Below are 20,259 nucleotides of genomic sequence, written 5' to 3' on the forward strand. Positions count from 1 at the left end.
ACACAAACTTCCTTCAAAATAACAGGGAAACAGCTCCAAAAACTTCTATCATTCATAAGGAAGTATCCAGAGAATTTCTTCTTCTTTGCCTGTGACCACCAGGCTGGGGAATAACTGAACACTGGCACGTGGTCCCTCTGCCAGTGCTGTTTGTGCATCCAAGAGATGGATTGGTCTGCTGCCTCCCCCAGTGGGATCCAGTGCCCATCAAACCATGGTGTGATGCCTCATCTGTGCCAAGGACTTTAGGATTAGGATCCCCTCAATCCAAGGGGACCTCACAGAGAGAAAGCCTATGGCTGTGGTGGAGCTCACATGCCGAGCTGAGCCCCAACACTTGATCCTTGTGGGTCCCTTTCAGCTCAGAATATTCTGTCATTTATGATCTGAGAGAAGGGAAGAGCAACATCCAGGAGAAGGCTCTTCAAAGCTGTTTAAATGCCTCATGAATGTCTGGGCAAAGGATGTGCTGAGGGGATTCCAGTGGTACGAGTCCCACGGAGTCTCATGCTGTCCCACCCCTCTCCCCTAGAGAAAAGAGGGAAACCTGCTCCCATGATCTCTTCCAAATTTTTTTTTTGGCTTGGCATCAGTTTTCTGCATTGCAGCTGACTGGGTTCCTTTGGGGGTCAGTTCTCTCTTACTGTCACTTGTGACTTTTTTTAGGCTGGAAGCCAGAAAAATTAGTCTGCCTTCAAAACTAAGAATACCAAGTGCTGCCTTCTCCTCTCAAGCCAGGCATGTTTGCACTCAAAGGTTGCTCCCAAAGTGTTGTCAGAGGCAGGACCATCAGTGTTACCTCCCACCTTGATAAGCAGATCTGAGGCCTTCCACCCTTCTTGCTGATTGCCCTGGCTGGCACGTGGCTGTCCTGGATTCTACAGAGCCCCTAAGCAAGAAGCAAATATTCCCATTCAGCTGCTGACCTCCCGACGGTGGCTTGGAGCAGCAGAAAAATGCGGAGGAGCTTCCAGCGCGTCACATGGCTCCTTGGAGCAGCACGGCTGTCCTCCGGGCAGGAACCCTGTGGAGGGAAAGCTGCTTGGCTGCTCAGGAGGCAGGCAGCAGAGCGGCACCGAGCTTTTCAGCTCACGCCGAGATTTACAGGCTGGATTTAATGCCTGTTGGTTGGTACCAGCGCTGTGGGATGGGGGGATTAAGGGAGAGGTTAAGCCCTACTGCATGGACATCAGCGTTGCTGCTCGGAGCACGGTGTGAGGATAGGGCTGGCTGTCCTTGCAAGGAGCTGTCTTCTCCCGTCTTATACCTCCCCAGAGCTGGTTGTGCAGTTCCTGTGCTGTCCCCAGGGTCAGTCTGAGCTCCAGGAACTGGTTCAGCTGGCTGAGTCAAGCCTAGCACCAAAGCAGCCAGCTTTTTGCTGCTCTCTGAGATGGAACAGCTCAGACATTCATGGCTGATGTACCTTGCCACAGCAAATGAACTCTCTGGGGTATGGGATGTGCTTGAGTGGCTGAGACATCCCTATGCATGTCATGTGTGGATGCTTTGAAGTGCAGGGCTTAACTCTTAAACCCAGCAAGGCTATTTTCTCGCAGAGCAGTGGCACCCTGGGGCAGAGAGGATGCCTGAGTCAGCACTTTGCTCCCCAGGCAGGGGCCCGCATGCAGGGGTTGTCTCAGCTTGTTTTATAGAGCTGTTAAACAAACCTCCCCACTGCCTGGCACCTTCTCACGAGGTGTTTTCTGAGGTTAAGCTGCTTGGAAGAGGCCCTGGCATGACTTTTCAACCACCTCCCATGTGATGCACCTGGTGGGATTGTCCATTTGACTGGAGATGGCCCTTGGCCTTTGGGGCGACGCTTGAACCCTGTGGGGGCTGGCCAGGAGGGCTGGTTGGTTCTCCATCCACTCTGGAAGACAGAGGCTGGAACACAGAAGGTTGTTCAGCCAGTTCATGGCATTAGCTGGAGAGCTGGAAAATCCCAAGTCTCATGATGGGGCCACAGATTTATAGTTCCAGCAGACGGGAAAAGTTCACCTGGCTGGAAATTCTGACTGTTCTTGAGGTCTCAAAGTCCTGCTGGGATGAGGCCAGTGGAGAGCTGGATAATGAGGAGGGCAGAGCTGAGGACAAGCCCTAGCAGGTCACACTGGGTGCATGAAGGGCTGTACATGATGTCCTTGGGGCTGGGGTGGCCAGTCCCTGTTTTTGGGCATGACAGGGCTCTCCAAGAGGCTGGGGCTGACTGTACAACACCAGTTTCTCCACAAAAAATAGGGAAAAAGTTGCAAAGTGAGTTTGAACCTGCTAACCAGGATGAGGAATCAGAGGAGGGGAGCAGAGGGCTGGAGGAGTGTGGAGCACAGACATCCATCCGATGCTCTTGGCAGGCCAGCAGTGAGGTGCATGTTAAATCGCTTTTGACTGGCCTGCCTGGCATTCCCAGGGCTGTGCTTTCTGTCTGGGAGAGTGGGAAGGGAAGGGCTGCCTGCCAGCATCCCAGTGAGGGCTGTCGGGAGGGAGTGGGATGGGGGTTTAGCCACAGATTTGGATAGCAAGGGATGCACTGGGGATCCTGTACAGAGCCAGTGGGTGTTTGTTTTGGTAATAAGAGGATGCCACAACTGCAGAATGCCACTATACTGCAGTGAGCCAATGTCCCCTCGGCCCCATCCTGGCTCCCAACTCATCCCTAACCTTGTCCTTTCCTCCTGCTGTGCTGTCCTCACTTCCCAGCCCCTCGCTGGGAGAGACTCAGGAGCTGGAGCTAACCAAAACCCTCCTCTTCTCCCAGGCCTGGATACTCTTGAGCTCCCCTGGACACACATTTTCCTTGGCTGAACATCCCAATACCTCCTGATGATCTGGAGGCACCCATTGCTGGGATGCAGAACCTACTCCTGCTCCTTCCTTTGGATGTGCTGATGCCACTGTGCCCCCTCCAGCTCCCATTGCCAAACCCATGCCCTGAAAATCCCTCTGCAAGTGAATCAGGGCTGGAGGGGGGACACGTGTCACCTCTTCCTCTCTCCCACCCTCCATGCCACTGCAATGCAGAACAAAACCTGCGTTTGTTTTTGCGGGAACCGTTTGGCTTGTACTCAGAAAAGTGCAAAAAAAAAAGAAGGGGAAAAAAAATGGAGCCTCTTTGATAAACTGTGATATGAACTCGGGTAAAATCCAAACAGCTGTGAGTGCTACAAGGGAAGCTTCTGTGTCAGGAGGCAGCGAGCCTGCGAAAATCCACTGCTCTGCCTGCCAGGATGCTCGCTGGCCGCCTGCCCTCTGGCTTTAATGAACTGTGCACTCGCCATCCCCCTCCTCGTGCCTGGCCGAGAGGAGGAACCGGAGAAAGCTTTTTAGGTTGGTTTTTTTTTTTTTGCCCATTTGCAAAGCAGAAAGAGGGACTCCCTCCCACCCAAGGCCCTGGGCAGGCACAGGGTGATGGAGCAGGGTGGTGAACATTCCCAGTTTTACAGAGGTCAGTGGGCTTCTCCTCACTTATCTCCAGCCCATTCCTTTGTGCCTCCCTTTAACTCTCCCGGCTCCCCAAAACCTCCTCTCCCCCGCTTGCCATGTAAAACCCCGTGCCTGGAGATCCAGAACAGTGTTACAGTGATGTGGTGGTAAACAGGCTCTGCTTTCCTGCATTCTCCCTCTGCCCCAGCCTTGCACCGTGAATGCCTTCCAGGCTCTCCTCAGGCTCCTATGGGAATTTTGGATGGAAGCCAGCAACCCCACTGTACCTCCAAAAACCCCCAGCTCTCAAATTGCCTCTTTTACATCACACAGTGGGCTCCACGAGCCCACAGGAGCATGTGCTTATCGAGGTTTTAATTCACTGAGGCTCTGGGACATCATTCTGGGCTCTCTGATACCCCAGCCCCTTGAAGCAGGAGCCAGAGGGGGAAAACCCAGCTTCCCCTAGAGGAGAGGTTGACTCTAGAGTCACAATGCACCAGCAGTCACCAACAGTGTGACCTTCACAAGGGAGGAGCCTGGTTGCCCTGTCTAAGGATTATCCCTGCTGGGAGAGCAGGAGCTGGGCCAGCCCTGGCCAGCTCCTTCCTGGGACTGGACCCCCAGGGAGGGACAGGAGGTTCCTCCACTGAGCTGGAGGGGCTGGATGAGCTGGGGTGCACCAGGCCCTGGAAATGAGTTTGCTGTCATAACCCACCAGAGCTGCTCCAGGACCAGCCATACTTGGAGCTGCTTGGAAGGATTTGATGGGTTTTCCTGTAGAAAAATGGGAACCACATGTGAGCGGCAGTGCCGGCGTGGGCTGGGATTAATTTGGGTCAGTGAGAGGGTGGAGGGGAGGAAGGGGAAATGTGCGTAGGAGAGGAAAATCCTCACAAAATGGCCAAGTTCCTTCAAAGGGCAGGTCCCCAGGTAGGGATATCTGCTTCCTCCCAGCACTTTCCTTAGGATCACAGCAGGAATGCTGTGGAAAAGCAGGCTGTGGAAGGAGGGAGCTGGGAGAAGACGAACTGGGCTGTGGGGAGAGGAGCCCACAGCTCCCCTGCTTGCTGACTGTCGTGTTCTGCAGAGCAGGGATTCAGCACAAGCAGCTTCCAAAGTGTCTCCCAAATTTTCTTTGCCTGGCTGATGGGGTGAGGACCCTCATCATGGGGGAAGCAGCTTAACCTGTCTGATCCTGTTGGTTGGGGCTCGGGTATTCTGATGGTGTTTCCTTCTCTGGCTCTGCAGCTGTGACAACTCGGTTTATTCATCTTTGTGGAGGGAAGAGCCAAGACAGGAAATCAGGCTGAGTAACAGTGTTTTTCCCACCACCTGTCTCCAGGGGATCTTGCTCAGGGTTATCCCCCAGGTACAGGGCACACTCAGTTAAAAACTGAGAAGAGCTCACCTCAGCCAGTGAGTCCAGCTGGGCACTCTGCTCCCAGGATGGGATGTCCTCAGATATCTCTGGATGGGACACTTTTAATTCCTCACTGAGAACACAGAGTTGTGCAAAAGCCACCCTGATTGGAGTTCCTGCCACTCAGTGCTCCTTCCCTTTGTGCATGAGCTGCTCTTCATGTTCAGCTGCACCTGGAGCTGGTCCCCTCATAGCACTGGGTGCTCTCTTATGGTCCTGGCAGGGCAGGGACCATCCATCTGCTCTCCTCTCATGCATCTGTGGGCCTTGGAGGGTTTGAGGGAGCAAGGCTCCTCAGGCTGCATCCCTCCTTGGGATCCCTCCAGGGATCCTGGCTTGGAAGGCAGGGCAGGCATTGTGATCCAACTGGAATGCTGAGAGGCAGGGGGCATGGAGGCAAGCCTGGCACTAAAGCTGAAATAACATCTGGGGTGTCTAAACCATGGCAATAAATGGGGTATTTTTTCAGCTGACACTTGAGTAGGAAGTGCAGCAGGGCTCACTGAGTTACAGGCACCTCCTTCCCTGAGCTCCATCATGTGCTCGAGTTATTGGCAGAAGAGACAAGACAGCTTCACCTCCCACCCCAGGATACGCTTATCCTTGAGCCATAAGATGCTGCCACCTCTTCCCAGTCTCTTCTCTTTCCTTCCTTCTGGAAAGCTTCACGTGTATTACTGCCATATTCTATCCCTCTGCTTTCAGAGGTCTAGAGATGGCCAGCAGGACCATTTTCCCCCAAATCTGCCTTCGCTGCAGGGAGGTCCAAAGGCTCATGCACCTGTAGGACAACAACCTGCTCCTTGGCCATGCTTTTAGAAACAAAAGCACTTTATTTCTTCATCTTAAAGCAAAGTGATGGGGAAGGGTGGGCGCAGGGACAGCAGCTCCCATCTCTGTACAAGCTGTGCGTGCCCTGAACAGGATCAGCCTCTCCCAGCTCCTGTTGCCACAGCTCTGCACCCGCTCCTTTAACCTATTTTATTTGCAGTGATAAGAAATTATAGGGGGAGAAATAAGGCGCTTGTCAGTTTTCTTGAAAATTAGGCCACAGCTGTCAGCCTGAAAGGGAAGCGGACGTCTCGAAGAAAGGATCTGCTGCTGCTCTACACTTCTCCCCCACTCCCAAGCCAGCCCCTACCCTTCCTCCCCTTCCTAACAGAGCTTGCCTGAAAACATCAGTGCCCAGTGTAAGTGCCCCTCTGGGAGCAGGCTCTGTAGGGCTCACTTGAACTGCGAGCACTGAATGAGTTGTTCCTCTCAGCTTCGGTGGTGGCTGGAGCCAGGCATGTGCTCTAATGCTGCTGCTGGTGCCTCCTGCCTGGGGCTTGAAGCCCCAAGAGCCCAGGGCAAGACAATTTGCCACCCATCTCGCCATCGAGTCACTGGCAAGTTTAAAAGATGGGAAAGAAGTGCTTCAGGGAGGTAATTTTTTGCTGTCCTAGAGGGTTTGGAAGGGCAGGTTTGCCTGTTTTTCAAGTGAGCCTCCTGTAGATGCTCAGATGTTCCTACAGGATTTTGTAAGCTTTGCAGGTCGCCAATGACTCATCAGTGCCGGTGCTCATGGCCAGATTGGATGGGGCTTGGAGCAGCCTGGTGTAGTGAAAGGTGTCCCTGCCCATGGCAGAGGGTTGGAACGAGATAGTCTTTAAGGTCCCTTCCAAGCCAAACCATTCCCGAATTCTATGGGCAGGATAGCTTTATCCAGAAGTCACAATAAAGTTTCCTCAAGGAAACTCCTGGGACACACCAGCTTGAGCAGCTGGAGGCTGGTGCTGGTTGTCTGTCTAGTGGGCTTCACCTTGGGGGAGCTGCCACATTCGTCTGTGTTATGCCTAAAAGTTGGGCCATACCTTGGGCTGAGTGGACCATCAAGTTTCCAAATTTAGTTGTCCTTTAGCTTCTGGCCTATCCCAAAGGATATTACTCTTCCTTCCCCTTGCTACAGCCCTGTTTCCCTCTCCTGTTTGGTATGGACCTGCAGGTATCTCACTGATCATAAAAATGTCCGGAGGTGTTGGATATCTGCTTGGAGAACTGAAGGTGATCTCGTTGAAGGGCACTGTTCTCCAGGCATGTCCAAGGTGGGAACAAGGCTGGGTTCATCACAAGTGAAGGTGGATGTCCCCAGCTTCAGGCTGGACTATCAGCTTTAGTAGGCAGCAGGGACACCATCCTGCCAGCCAGGACAGGGACCTCCTGATGGCCTGATGTCCAAGGGGAGCATCAGGAAGAGCAGAAGCCACGGGCTGAGGCTCTGCAGGATCAAGATGCTGTTTCACCAGTTGAAGCTGGCCTGAAATACTAATGTACATTTGTGCTGTGTTCCTCTCAGACATCCGTCTTGGTTGCTCTGGGGATCCCCAGGGATCCCTGGGGAGTGCCTGACACTGAGGCGGCCGCAGCCCAGCACTGAGCTGGCAGCGCGGCTCCTTCGGCAGTTGTCACACTGACGGCTGCTGCCAAGCAGACGCTTCGTGGGAGGGTTTTCTTGTTTGCAGTGAAACACTCTGCACCTTTCCCTTTTCAAGCGAAGGCAGCGCAGGGCTTGTCTCCTCCGGCTTTCTGAGATCTACACATCTCCTCCCAGAATCCACACATCTCCTTCCCAGATCCACACATTGCCTCCCAGGATATGCACATCTCCGGGCTGCAGCTTTCACCAAGTTTCCCTGGGGAGCTTGGTAACCATTCCAAGAAACCAAAGCTGATGAGGGTCCTTCTCCTCCCCAGACCTGCCTCTTGCAGAAGGACCTCCCCTACTCCTGAACTTCCCAAACCATTCAAAATCCCTTACATAAAACGCTATGAATTTTGTAAAGCAGGAGCTGCTGGGGTTGCCATGGTTTCCCTTGCCCAGAGGAGCAGCTCTGGAGCCTGGATTCAGGAAAGGGGGGGATTAAAATGGAGGACTGGGATTTTCTTTGCTGATGTGGAGGGAAAGGATGGTACAATGACATCCTCCTGCTTTCCCCACTTGCTCTCTTCTCCCCTTCCCAACCTAATTTTATCTATGCTTCCTCTGCAAATTCCTAAAGGATCCCAGCTGCTGGGCCAGGCTGAGGATGCTGCTTTTCCTGGCAAGAGAATTTCAGGGGGATGGGGATGGGCAGTGGGCATCATGGAGGCTGTGGATTCCCTGGTTAGGTGGGTTAAGCTGGGGCATCTGCTGGGGAGCCTGGGGTGTGGAGGAAGGGTGGGGAAAGCCTTTGGGAGGAGAGAGGAAGGGAGCAGAGGAAGAGGAGGGTTGGGAGGAAGCATGGAAGGGCTCTGCCCTCCTCACAGCTGTGGAAGTTGTTCTGAGACCCATGAGCAGAAAAGTGGAGCAGAACCCCTCAGAGCATCACTCCCAGGCCTCAGCCAGCTCCTTCCACAGCTCAGGCTCTGTCCCAGTTGCTGGAAGTGGGACGAGACATGATCCTCTCCCTGCTGGGGCCCCGTGTCTATTAGCCCAGAGCTAATAAAGCAAATCACTAGTGCTTAATGAAGAAGCACCTGCTTAATTGAACACAGCAGGACGGTGCTCAGCATGGCCGAGCAACAGGACGGGACCAGTGTTTCCCCTCAGGCACCCCACAGATCTCAGAGGAGGAGGTGGTTCTGCAGTGAGACTGGATCTCATCTTACTTTTTTTTAAGTTAAGGGAAACACAAATGTTCACCCTCTTTGAGCAAGCATTGGTCTGGCCTGACCCTCCGCCACCCTGTTCCTCCACGGTGGCTCGGGGCAGGGGACGGGGCTGAAGTGGTTAAAGGGACGAGCGGGCAGGATGGGAGCTCTGACAGCTGCCTGAAATGATGATGTTTAGATTAGCCAGTTTCCAGGCATCGAGTTGTCAAAGCAAGAGGGCTGGGAGGAACGCCGGGGCTTGTCCTTAATTGGAGATGTGGCTCTAAAGCCACCCCATCTTGCCAACATCCTCTGGGCTCCAGCAGATTGCCCTGCAGCAGCTTCCTGCCCCTGTATGATCCCTGTTCTGCTTGTTCCCGTGCCTCATCCCCCTCTACCAACCATTTGTGTGACGGGAATTCATTGCGATTGACGTTGCTGTGCTGGCAACTTGGTGACTGCTGCATCAGAGGCACAGGGGGACCCCAGGGTAACATGGCCATGCAAAGCTTGTGGTGCCCTCTGTGGCTCTTCCCTTGGCCAGCCTCATGTTGTCAAGGGGTCAGGCAAGGGGGTGGGCAGGGTCCTGTGACTGCAGCAGGGGCTGGAGGTGACCTGCTGGGTCCCTTGGGAGCCCCACGGTGGCTCAAGGTGTCCCCCATCATCACACTACAGGCGGATGCTGCCTCCCATCTGCCTGCAGCCACATTCCTTGGCTCCATCGGAAAGGCTTGAATAACCCTTTTAATTTAAGGAGTTAAATTTTAATGGCCTGAATACCACATTTCATTATCGCCATGTGCCTGCGCTGCCGGCTGCCTAACGTTACCAGTGTGTGCCACGATGCTCTGTGGCTGCTGCCTCCCTGGGGACACTTCTTCCCCTCTTATTCTATGCCAGGAGGTCCTTGGGGGACTCTCTGAGTCCCCATGAGCAACAGGATGCACGTCACCCACAGGGATGCAGGGAGAGCTCCAGGGAGAGGCATCTTGCTGGAATGATGCTTCAGGGGGATTAGCTGGTTCCTTCCGTCATCACATCATGTATATTTGGGGAGATATATATATTTAAAGTCTGCATGTATATATATATATATATATACACACATATTTATGGGATGTATATATCTGGGATATATTTATGGTGTGTATGTATAAGGGGTGTGGCTTCCACTCTCTGTCCCCTCTTCCCTGTTCCCTTCCACAGCCACTCCACCAGCATCTCAGTTGAAGCCACCTGTCCTCTGTTCAGCCCCTTTCCCTGCCTCCTCCCAGTCAGCCTGGCGTTCCCCTCATGCCATCAAAGCCTCCCAGGGGATGGGCTCCTGGGGACCCTCCCACGCCACGAGCAGCCACCTGGTGCTGGCAGTTGGGCTCAGCTGCTGGGCTGCTGTCATGGAGGCCAGCAGCTGCAGGACCAGCCAGTTGTCCCCTCCTTTGGGGTCTGCTTTTGGGATATGCCGACCAAGGGGCTTCGTGGAGGGGAGTTTGAGGTCTCTGCCAGTGCCATAGGAGGATGCTGTGCACTGGCAAACTCATTCTGCTGGTGGCTCCCAGAGAACCTGGGGGCAGCTGGAGGGGATGGTGCCCAAGCAGGACAGCATCCCCATGGGGTGACACAGCTTTGAAGCAGGGAAACCGTCTCCACACAACTACTCCTCTAACACCCTGACAGTTTCCAGTTCCCCAATGCCACTGAAAGGAGGGGGGACAATCCCAACCCTTCCCCACTAATCAAAACCAGGCCTGAAATTAGAAAGCAGCTCGCATTCAGCCCCCTGCTCACTGTGAGCACAGCGATCACCAGACAAATGGCAGAGCTCCTATTTATGGAAAGCAAGAACCTTCCTTTTCCACAGAGGAACGGTGAAGGGGGAACCTGACTGGCATCCTTTTTGTGATGGGAGAGCTTTGGAGATCACTGAATTGCCCTCAGTACTCCCTGGCAGTTTTTCTTGTTTAAGCTCTTGCCATAGTCTTCCTGCCTGGAAGGTATAAAACACTGGCTCCCCACCAGCCACGAGCAGTGCAGCCAGTCCTGGTGCACCAACCACTTCACTCTTGACGCTAAAACTGTCCCAGTGTTTGTCCCTGGAGGACTCATCCCTTCTTTGGGCACAGTAAACCGTCCTACTTCGTGGTCCAAGTGCCCAGCACGGCTGCTGGAGGAAGCTTGGCAAGGATGGGGCATCCACTTATCCCCCCAGCTGGAGAAGGGTAGCATGGAGCCAGCTTACTCCTGGGCTGGGCTTGGTCCTGCCCAGGCTGGGCTTGCTCTGCTGCAGCTGGCAGTGACTGGATCCTGCCTGCAACTCTGAGCTATTGATTTGCTTTTGGCTCCATCAGGCTGGACTAAAAGCCTCTGCCTTCCCCTTTCCTCCCTCCATGCCTCACTTTCCCACCGCTCTCCCTCCTCCAGCCAGCCCGCGTCCAAGCAGCGAGAAATCAGGGAAGCGTTTTCATCCCCATGAATGCAGCTGGTTACGTAAGAATAATTGGGATAAATGAGCTTATTTATCACAGCCCGTTCCATTTTAGCGGGGTCCAGGGCGATCGCTGGGTTGGGTTACGTAAAATCCCGCACAGAGCATCTCATTGTCCGGCGGCAGCCACGCGGGATGCGGGAGCTGTCGATGGAGAGCAGCCGGGGCTGGGTGAGGAGGGAAGGGATTATTTGGCAGGACGAAGAGGTGGGAGGAAGATGGGGGTTTCTTCCTCCATGTGTTAAGGAGAGAAGATCTGTATCTTCATTCTCCTCCTGCGTCCCTAAACCACCAGGCTTTAGGGTATGGTTTTTGGTGTCTAACTAGAGCCAAATAGTCTTCCTCTGGTCCATCCTCACAGGAACAGGGGCTGGAAACTCACATCCTTCCTCCTCCTCACCCCAGGAAGTGAAAACATGACTTTCAGGCAGGGGAGGTTTAGGTGTACCTCTCACCTCCCGGCCAAACCAGGCAGCTAGTGAATGCCTCCCACCCAGCAGCCCAAACAGTTGCTTATTGTTTTGCCTCTTAATCCTCTCAGAGATGCCTCCAGGGGGAAATTTGATGTCCAGCTAAGAGTATCTGGTGGGGAACTGTGCTTGGTAGGAGCTGGGGGAAAGCAGAGTTGCTCTGGGGGATGCCTTGGTGCCAAGGTTCCCCATCAGCCCATGGGGAAATGTGGTGAGCCAGGGAGCATCCCAGTTTCAGGAGAAGTTGGGATGCCGGGGAGCCAGGCAGACTTCCCTGTGTCTCTCCAGTCCCCACACTGGGGATCTGAGCTGGCACTGGGTGGTATTTCAGGTGTCCTCATACAAACTGCCCAGGAAGGCAACAGCCTGGAGAAAAACAGGAAATCCCAAAATCCAAACAAATGTGGGAGAAAAAAAAATGTGTTTTTTTGTTTCTGGTCTAAAAAAATGTTGAAAATCTTGGGAATGCCTCAAGGTTTGTTAAGCAGGACATTCCTGCTGTGACCCAGCCAGGCAGATCAGCGTGGGCTGCAGTGCTGGTTACACTGTGTTTTGGGGAGAGTGCTGCTGGCAGGATATCCAGTGGAGCAGAGACATCTTCCAGCTTCACCAGCTGGAGCTCTGGAGCCACTCAGCACCCGATCTCCTGGCAGCTGGAGCCTGGAGGAGTTCAAAGAGCAGCCTCTGGCTCCAGGGCTTTGCTGAATGCCAGGAGGAATTGTTTTGCGCCACTGGCCACGCTCACTGGGATGTTCCCCGGTCTCAGTGGGATATTGGTCTGACTGGGCCATCACATGCCATCTGCAATGATGTTACTGCATGCTCCCTACACTGGTCGGGGTGGAAAGTGACACTGAAACTTCGTGAGAGAGGGCACAGGAAGGTTTGAGGTGGCACGAGCCATAGTGGTGGGTGTCAGCAAGGCCCCAAAGCAACATGACCAGGGACATGTCTCAGCCTAGCTATGGTTTTTTGTTCTTGTCCTGGTGTGAATAGCTGCATGCTCCAAATGCAGAGCCTGGTATTGCCCCGCAGCATCTCCCTTCTGGCACCATCACACTCACCCAACTTCTAATGCACCCAGATCTCCTCCCTGGTCCTCTCTGGAGGAGTGGGCTCACATCAGAGTTTTGGTTGTTCTCATTAACCATCCTTCCCCCCCGGTTTCTCTCCTCTCTGATACACAGGCAGCTTTGTCTACTTCTGAATGCAGAGAACATCTTTCACTCCATGGCAGACATACTGCTTAGGGAGGAGGACCTCAAGTTCGCCTCTACCATGGTCCACACCCTCAATACCATCCTGCTGACGTCCTCTGAGCTCTTCCAGCTGAGAAACCAACTGAAGGACCTGAAGACCCCGGTACGAGCAGCAGGAGCTGGCTTAGCAGCTGGAGGGGACATAGGGGGGGTGGTGGGGACCTGGCAGCCACCTGGAGTGTGTCTTGCTGCTCAGTCCCTGCCTGGTAGGTCCCAGGGTTGGAGCTCGGGCAGCCTCTTTATTCTTCCACTCTTCAGGAGCTGAGGATGGACTTGGAGGATGTGCCCAGCTCTGCCCAACTCTTGCTTTTCTCCCTGGAATGGGAATGGGCTTACTGAGCCCCCAAGCAGCTGCTTCCTTCCTCCCTCTGTCCCCACATGGGCCATGGGACAGGTGACAGCAGGAGGAGAGTCCTGCAGTCCCTCAAATGTCCCTCCCAGGAACATGCCCACAGGATTTGCTGAGCAGCTGCCACCAGCACCAGTGACATCCAAGGAGGGAGAGAAGGAGGAGGATTTCTCCTCCTCCTCCTTCTGCTGAAAACCAGTGATGCAGGGGTATCCCTTTGGGTGGTCATCCTCCAGCCCCTCATCCTGTGGTGGACACAGCAGCCCTGAAGGCCACCTTGTCATGCTGTCACCCCAAAGCCCACCTGGTCTCCCATCTCCTGAGGCTGAGGCTCTTGGCAGTGCCAGATGGACTTGGTGGGTCCAGAAACATCCCTTTGTGTCTCGGTGGCACTTGCCAGCCTGGCAGGTTGATGCTGGGTACCTGGGGCTCTCCATGCCATGTCTGTGCTCCCAGTGGTGACCAAACCCCAATGGTTCCCTCTTTCCCCAGGAAAGCCGTAACCTCTTCTGCTGCCTCTACCGGTCCTGGTGTCACAACCCTGTGACAACCGTGTCCCTCTGCTTCCTTACCCAGAACTACAAGCATGCCTACGACCTCATCCAGAAATTGTATCCTTTGGGGATTTTCTGTCAGGGTGGGGACTGAACTGGCCCTTGGTCCCTCTGTGGCAACCAAGGTCATCCTGCAGGCCAGCCCAGCCTCCTGCCTGCAGCCCATCATTACTGGGGCAGGGCAGCCTGTGCTGGGCATGTGCCAGCTCCCTTCCCCTGGTGTCATCCCTTTTTTTGTGGTGAGAAGAAAGGAAGGCATGCACTGACTGAGCCTTGACCTTCCCCTGCCCAGGAGGGGAGGCTCCTCAACATCCTCTTCCTCCCAGGAAGATGATGGCTTTGGCCTCCTAGCCTGGTGAGGAGCAGGCAGTGCCCAGCACAGCACAGTCCCCGGTGAGCTCACCATCTGCCTTCAGCAGAGTGATTATTTTCATGTGCCAGCAAACCCCAAGGTTCCCTGAGTAGTTTTCCAAACGAAGAAGCACAGTAACACGCTCAAGTTCCCTTCCCAGTGCACACCGGCATTCCTTCTGGGAGACACACTGTCCCCATGGGCCAGGAGGGTAAAAGCAAGTGTCCTCCCTTGAACACTCCTGCTGCCTGCTCTCAGCTTTTTGGGCAGCCTGCCTCTTCCCCTGTACCTACCTGCTCATCCTGTCTCCCTCCGTCATCCCTTGGCCACCCTACAGACCTTTCAGCCCTGCCTGTATGCAAGCCCTGCCTCTTCCCTGCCCGCTCGCATCCCACAGGACCTGTGGATACAGGGAGGCTTTGGCAAAGCTACGGTCCACGCTGGCATCACCTGCGTGAGCCATCTGCTGCTACCCAGCCACATTTTTCCAAGGTAACATCCTTAACAGCCACATCCAGCGGGGATCTGGAGGTCACCGTGGATTTCCTCACCGAGGTGGACAAGCTGGTGCAGCTCATCGAGTGCCCCATATTCACGTGTAAGGAGGAAACCCCGGGTGGGGAAGGGGCGGCGTGCGGTGCTCCCCCTCCCCGCGCCTCCATCGCAGGCGGCAGCCGCCGCACGAATAAATAGAGCAGAAGTTATGAGACTTCTTGCCGGGAGGTTTGCCCGGTGCTGGAGCTGCCCGCCGGGAAAAGGGCACACTGGCAGCACGGTGGGGGGCAGCATTGCCCCCCAGATATAGGTTAAGGGAGCGAGCAGCACTGGCATCCAACAAAAGGGATGGGGGAAGGGATGGGGGAGGGCCTGGATCACACTGAGCATCTCCAGGGTCGCACAAGGAGGGCGTCAGATGGGGGGGAACCCTCTGTGCTACCCTCGGATGCACGGGGTGGCAGCGTGGGTGCTACTGGGGATCTTAGCAAGAAAAAAGTGGATTTTTCTAGGAATGAAGAATTAAGCCCTAAAAAAACAGCTTATGTTTTCTCCAGCATGCAGCAGTGTGGGTCCCCCACTGGGTAATATTGCAGTGCCTGACCAGGGTCTCAGGGGTGTGACAGTGGGAGCCAGGATGGTGGCAGGGGACATGGCAGGGTGACCTGGGGCTGTGGGGGGATTTCTCATTATGTCAGTTTGCTGCCCCTGGGCTTCTCATTGAAGGTGTAGCAGTGCACTGAGGTTGTTGGGAAATGTCCTGGAAAGGACTTTATGGGGCACCTATATAGGTCCAGGGTAGTATTGGGAAATATTTAAGGGAAGAGGGTTAGAGCAGCTGGGTAGTAGAGACCCCCAGTCATGCTCCCTCCAGTAGACCCTGTCCCTTATCCCCAGGATGACTGTCCCAATGTGTGAGGCAGCCACGTGTCTGTGGTGGTTTTGCATGCCCCAAAATTATTCGAGAGTTCCCCACCACACTCACCTTAGTTTGCACATCTCGGGGTAGGGGACAGATGTGTCCCCCACAAAGTGGCATCCCTAGGGATGGCTCCCTTCACTGGGAGACACCAGAGGTGCAAGTGACAACCAGGAGGTGAGATGATGGGACCCAGGCCTTGCCCCATCGCCTGGGCTACTCCTTCATTTGTATTTAGGGCTCCAGAAGACTCTTCCACCATGAGCACAGCAAGGAATGGGGCCAGAGGGTGGTTTTGCCTCTACTGAGCAGAACTGAGGCCCAGCACATGTAATCCTCAGAACCAAGCGGAGGGGATCCCTTCTGCTCCAGAGAGTCCCCAGGAGGGTGTCACCCAGCCCTCTGGATGTGATGCTCCGGGGTGGGTATTACTGCTGAATCTGCAGAAGCTGAGGAGCAATCCCATGTTGCATGTGTGTTCTCAGGCAGACAGTATCAGGGGTGAGTGGTATCAGAAGTAGCAGACTGGGAAGCCAGTTGCCCCCCAGGGGGCTGTGTCAAGGAGAGGGACTTCTGGACAGTGTGGGACACCAAGATGGATGGGTTAATGAAAGGGGAGAAGGGTGCCATCAAGTGCCCCATGGGTCGGCTGGCAGAGGCTTAGAGCCTCTCCAGGGCTATCAGAGTGGGTGGGAGGAACCTGCTACTGCAGTTGGAGTTGAAATGCATTTTCCCTGCCTTCCGATCCTCTTCTGTCCGCTTCCAGATCTCCGCCTGCAGCTGCTGGATGTGAAGAACAACCCCTACCTGATCAAGGCTCTCTATGGCCTGCTGATGCTGTTGCCCCAGAGCAGTGCCTTCCAGCTCCTCTCCCACCGCCTCCAGTGCGTGCCCAACCCAGAGCTCATGCAGACCGCGTAAGTGCTGTGGGGACGGACCGGCATCGGGCTGGATCAGCTGTTCCCCCACAGCTGAGCATCCCTGCCATTCCAGGCTCAGCCCCAATCCCAGTCAGCCCCATGCTCTGGCTCTCACCCCCCAGCTCCGTTGCGGCCGTGGCTGCTCCTTGTCCCCATGGCTGGGAGTGTTGGCTCGGGGGGTTTTTTGTGTCTATATTTGGTAACCCTGGGAGGGCTGTGCCTCATCCACAGGCATTTGGCATCCAGGATGGAAAATTTCACTTGTGGGGTCGCTATGGAAACGAGCAGAGCTGGGAAGGAGGTTTATGGAGAAAGACTCCAGCAGCTGGGGGGTGCTCCCAAAGCATCCCCCCTGCAGCCTGGACAGTCTTCACGGCACCCAAAAGGAGCCTGGCACCCTGCTAATGCCTGTGGATGGCTGCTCCATTTCCACTGCTGGCCTTTGGGGATCTGTGAGATGTGCAAGGGCGGCATCTCCCTGGGGACCAGCTGAGATCCTCGTGCTCCCTGCCCAGGGGTGCTGCCAGTGGGATTTGCTTTCCAACCCTTGGCTAATGAGTAGTGGGGGGGTTTGATGATAAAGCTGGCTGTGCCTTGGCGCAGCCCTGGGAACAAAAAAGAGCTCCCAAGATGGGCAGGTTTCTGAATTAACCCCCCGCCGCTGTTGTCGCTCCTTGGCTTTTAACTGCTTCCCTGGGATGGCTTTTATCCCTCATGGCCTCTGGCGCTGAGCTCCTACCCACAACCCAGCACTGATATTTAATTGGGGGGGCGGAGAGGGGGCTGCATGTGCTTCCCCCTCCTTTTTTCTCCCCACTAACCCTGGCAGTGGGGGTTTTTCGAGCTGTCAGACGGCCTGAGCATCTGATTAACTCTGACCTACATTCCTTCAAACACGGAAGCCGGCTTTCATAACCGGCCAGCCACAGCTGCCCCCTCCCCAGGGACGTACCAGGGCCACCAGAGCTGCCTGCCATCTTCCCGTGGGCATCTTATGGCTGGTGTCTCCCCCTTCTTTGCATGGGCACAGCACAGGGATGAGTATCCATGGCTGGAACCTGAGGGAGCCCACATTTGGAGGCTCCTGCCATGGGTGCTCATCCCTGGGGACTGTTCCTGCTGCCACTGGATGTTTTTTGCTTGCTCAAAAAAACAGACGTGGAAACTGAGGCACACGGCCCTGGCATCCTTTCCTCACTGCTTTTGACTGGAATGGGTTGGGATAGATGGGAGCATGTGGCAGAGGGATTAAACCTCTCATGTGGAGCCACGATGCAGATGTCCCTTGTCCCCTGCTTGTCCCAGGACTTCTTGGGCTCTATCTCACATGTTTGGAGGAAGAAAATATGTCTTTAGGGGTGTTTTATGAGGCACCAGGATTTGCATGACTAGGATTTGCTGAGCTCAGCTTCTTCGGGACAAGCTTTTGGTGCTGCCAGTGCTGGATGCTCACAGTACCAAACATCCACATCCATTTCCCACCCTCATTCTCTCTTCCCACCCTGCAGGGACAACACCAAGCCCAGCACCAGCTTCAAGAGAACAGCAGCCTCCAACATCGACTACACGGAGCTGCTGCAGCACTTTGAGAAGGTCCAAAACAAGCACCTGGAAGCAAGACACCAGCGAGCTGGGCAGGCAGAGCAGCTGGACCGACGGGTGGTCCTCTGAGCATCCCTGTGGCCGCCGCGGGTGTGCACAGTTGCTGGGGCAGGGACCAGGGGACACAGACCAGGGAACAGGCACACCGGTTGCTGGCCACCAGAGGATCTGGTGGGTTTAATGGAGATGATCAAGCGCTCAACACAGGGCTGGTTTTGCCCCCCACTGTGCGTATGGATGACGGGAGACCTTCAGGCTGTGCCCAGCTTCTCCTGTGGGTGTTGTGGGGACATGGGGAAGGGTTGCAGGAGGAGAGGGCCAGGGTAAAGCACCTCATCTTCTCTTGCAATGGGGCGAGGAAACTCCCCTTTGCTTTGCTAATGCCTTCCCCGTGACTGTCAGCTGAGCACCCAGCCTGCTGCCAGCAGCACCGGAGGAGGGGAAGGGAAGACGGGAGCAACCCCTGGCCTTCTGCCCTGGAAAACAAGCACGCGGGGCTGCCAGCCACCTCTCACCACCCTGACTTCCACCCTCTGGTTCCGAGGCCCTGCTGGAGGTGGCCAGTGGCATCTCACTCGGGGAGACACTCCTGTGCCTGACACTCGGCCCCCTCCCTGCATTCACACATCCTCTCTGAGTCCCCAGCTCTTGGCAGGGACAACGGCACAGCTTCAACTCCCAGCTGGCACCGGGGGACACGGGGGGCAGTGGACCTAACCCCAGACTCCATTCCATGTTCCTGCATTAAGCTCCCCCTGATAAAATAAACAGGCAATGCAGAACAGCCCATTCCTTGTTGCTGGGCTTGCCATCATAGTTTTGTTCCCAAGTGGAGCCAAAAACCCAGCAAGGGCAGGGAATGGCATGGAGCATCTTGCTTGACCCTGTGCCCCAGGCTGGCCCAGCCCTGCCACGTTGGCTCGCCAGGGCTTCTCCGCCTGCTCTTCTTCCCAGCAGGAAAAAAAACACCACTGAAATTCTTCCAGGCCACAGTCACGAAACCGCAGCACAGTGACAGGCATTTTCCTGGCCCTGAGCAGCCCCTGGTGCTGCCTTCATCCCGTCCTGTAGCACGGAGGGACCCCAACACGTGCCAGGCTGCTGTGGTTTGGGGGAACACCAGTGCATCCCCTGCATGTTTCAGGCCCTCACTTGATCCCAGGAAAAGGGGGATTGGAGGAATTCGTGGAGTTTTTATGGCTTCTGGCCTGTTTACAACAAAGACTGTCTCTGGCAGTGGGTTCCCCAAACAGCCCCATACCGGCGCTGCTTTGGCCAGGATAAAGACATTCCTGTCATTCCCGGGAACGGGCTTTCCAGACCCAGTCACGGCGGGTTAATTTTAACAGCCAGCCCTCCAGGATAGGCGAGCAGTGTCTTCTCAAGCCCGCCAGTTTCTCAGAGTGCTGGGGGGTACCTGTTGCTGGACCCCCGGGTCATTGCCAGTGTGGGCCAGGGCAGGCTCTGCCTCACTCCTGCTGAGCTCGTTGCTGCTGAGCAGCCTGTTTCCACACTGAGGGACTGAGTTTATGGAGAGAAATTCCAGCCGGCTGCCGGAGTGCTGAGCCATAATTGTTTCCTTATGGGTGGCTCTTGACCAACGCTGTCCAGAGCAGTGTGGGCATCATCAGCTTGGGATCAGGACTACTTTTCTGGCAGGAGGGGGAATAGGTGGCTCGCACTGAAACCCTTGCCCCAACTGAGTGTCATTGCTCTGCGAGGGGTAGGGAGGTCTGTTGGGGCTCAGCCTGGCACCCCCAGATCCCGGGAGGCTGGGGATGGGGCCTCGGGATGGCTGTGGGAAGGGTTTGTCTGCTGGCCGGCCATGCCTTTCCCATGGCTGCGTGATAATCGAGTGCACTGAGACATTTCAGAGCTGTCGTGTAAGTACTGCGGAGGGACTTCAGCCTCCAGCACATCTTGGAGGGTCAGGAAGGCAGTGGGGGTCAAACACCTTTTGGGGAGACGCAGCATCCACCCCCGGCACCTCCAGAGCTCTGGGACTGCCCTCGGCCATCCCATGGCATCTCCAAGTGCAGTGTCCTCACATACTCCCTGGGGCTCTCCTGCTCCTCACCCAGCACCCCGAGATAATCCCTGGGGGTTTCTCCGCCGCCTCCGGAGCAAATCCCTGTGCTGGCCCCACCAGTCCCACATTTCCAGGCACCCCTCGTGTCTCCCTCCGCTGTAGTCCTGGGACAGCCGGCGCTGCTCCCCGACCCCCCCCCCCCCAGGAGCATCCCCGAGAACCACCGGGGCTGCCCCCCGCTCCGTCATCCCTGCGCGTCCTCCGGGTTACCCGCAGCCGCTCCCGAAGCATCCCTGGGGCTGACACCGAGCATCCCCCCCGCCGCCCGCAGCCCCCGGCCCCGCGGCGGGCGGCGCATGTGCCGCGCAGCGCCCGC

The 20,259-nt window shown here is 55.6% G+C and overlaps 1 protein-coding gene across 4 annotated transcripts in view; it reads left to right on the top strand.

Annotated features, from left to right (window-relative positions):
• VAC14 (VAC14 component of PIKFYVE complex) overlaps positions 1-18,643 on the top strand; it is a 79,458-nt gene extending 60,815 nt beyond the window's left edge. For all 4 annotated transcript variants that reach the window (XM_042027345.1, XM_042027344.1, XM_042027343.1 and 1 more), the window contains 5 exons: positions 12,592-12,766; positions 13,505-13,623; positions 14,437-14,516; positions 16,099-16,249; positions 17,761-18,643. In XM_042027345.1, coding sequence (XP_041883279.1) covers positions 12,592-12,766; positions 13,505-13,623; positions 14,437-14,516; positions 16,099-16,249; positions 17,761-17,923 — 688 coding nt within the window. In that variant the 3' untranslated portion in view covers positions 17,924-18,643. The remainder of the gene's footprint in view (positions 1-12,591; positions 12,767-13,504; positions 13,624-14,436; positions 14,517-16,098; positions 16,250-17,760) is intronic.
• Positions 18,644-20,259: the final 1,616 nt, after the last annotated feature.

Source organism: Corvus kubaryi, unplaced genomic scaffold (genome assembly GCF_017639235.1).
Source record: "Corvus kubaryi isolate FWS band 111438036 unplaced genomic scaffold, C.kubaryi_AGA036_p1.0 37300, whole genome shotgun sequence".
Classification (NCBI taxonomy): domain Eukaryota; kingdom Metazoa; phylum Chordata; class Aves; order Passeriformes; family Corvidae; genus Corvus; species Corvus kubaryi.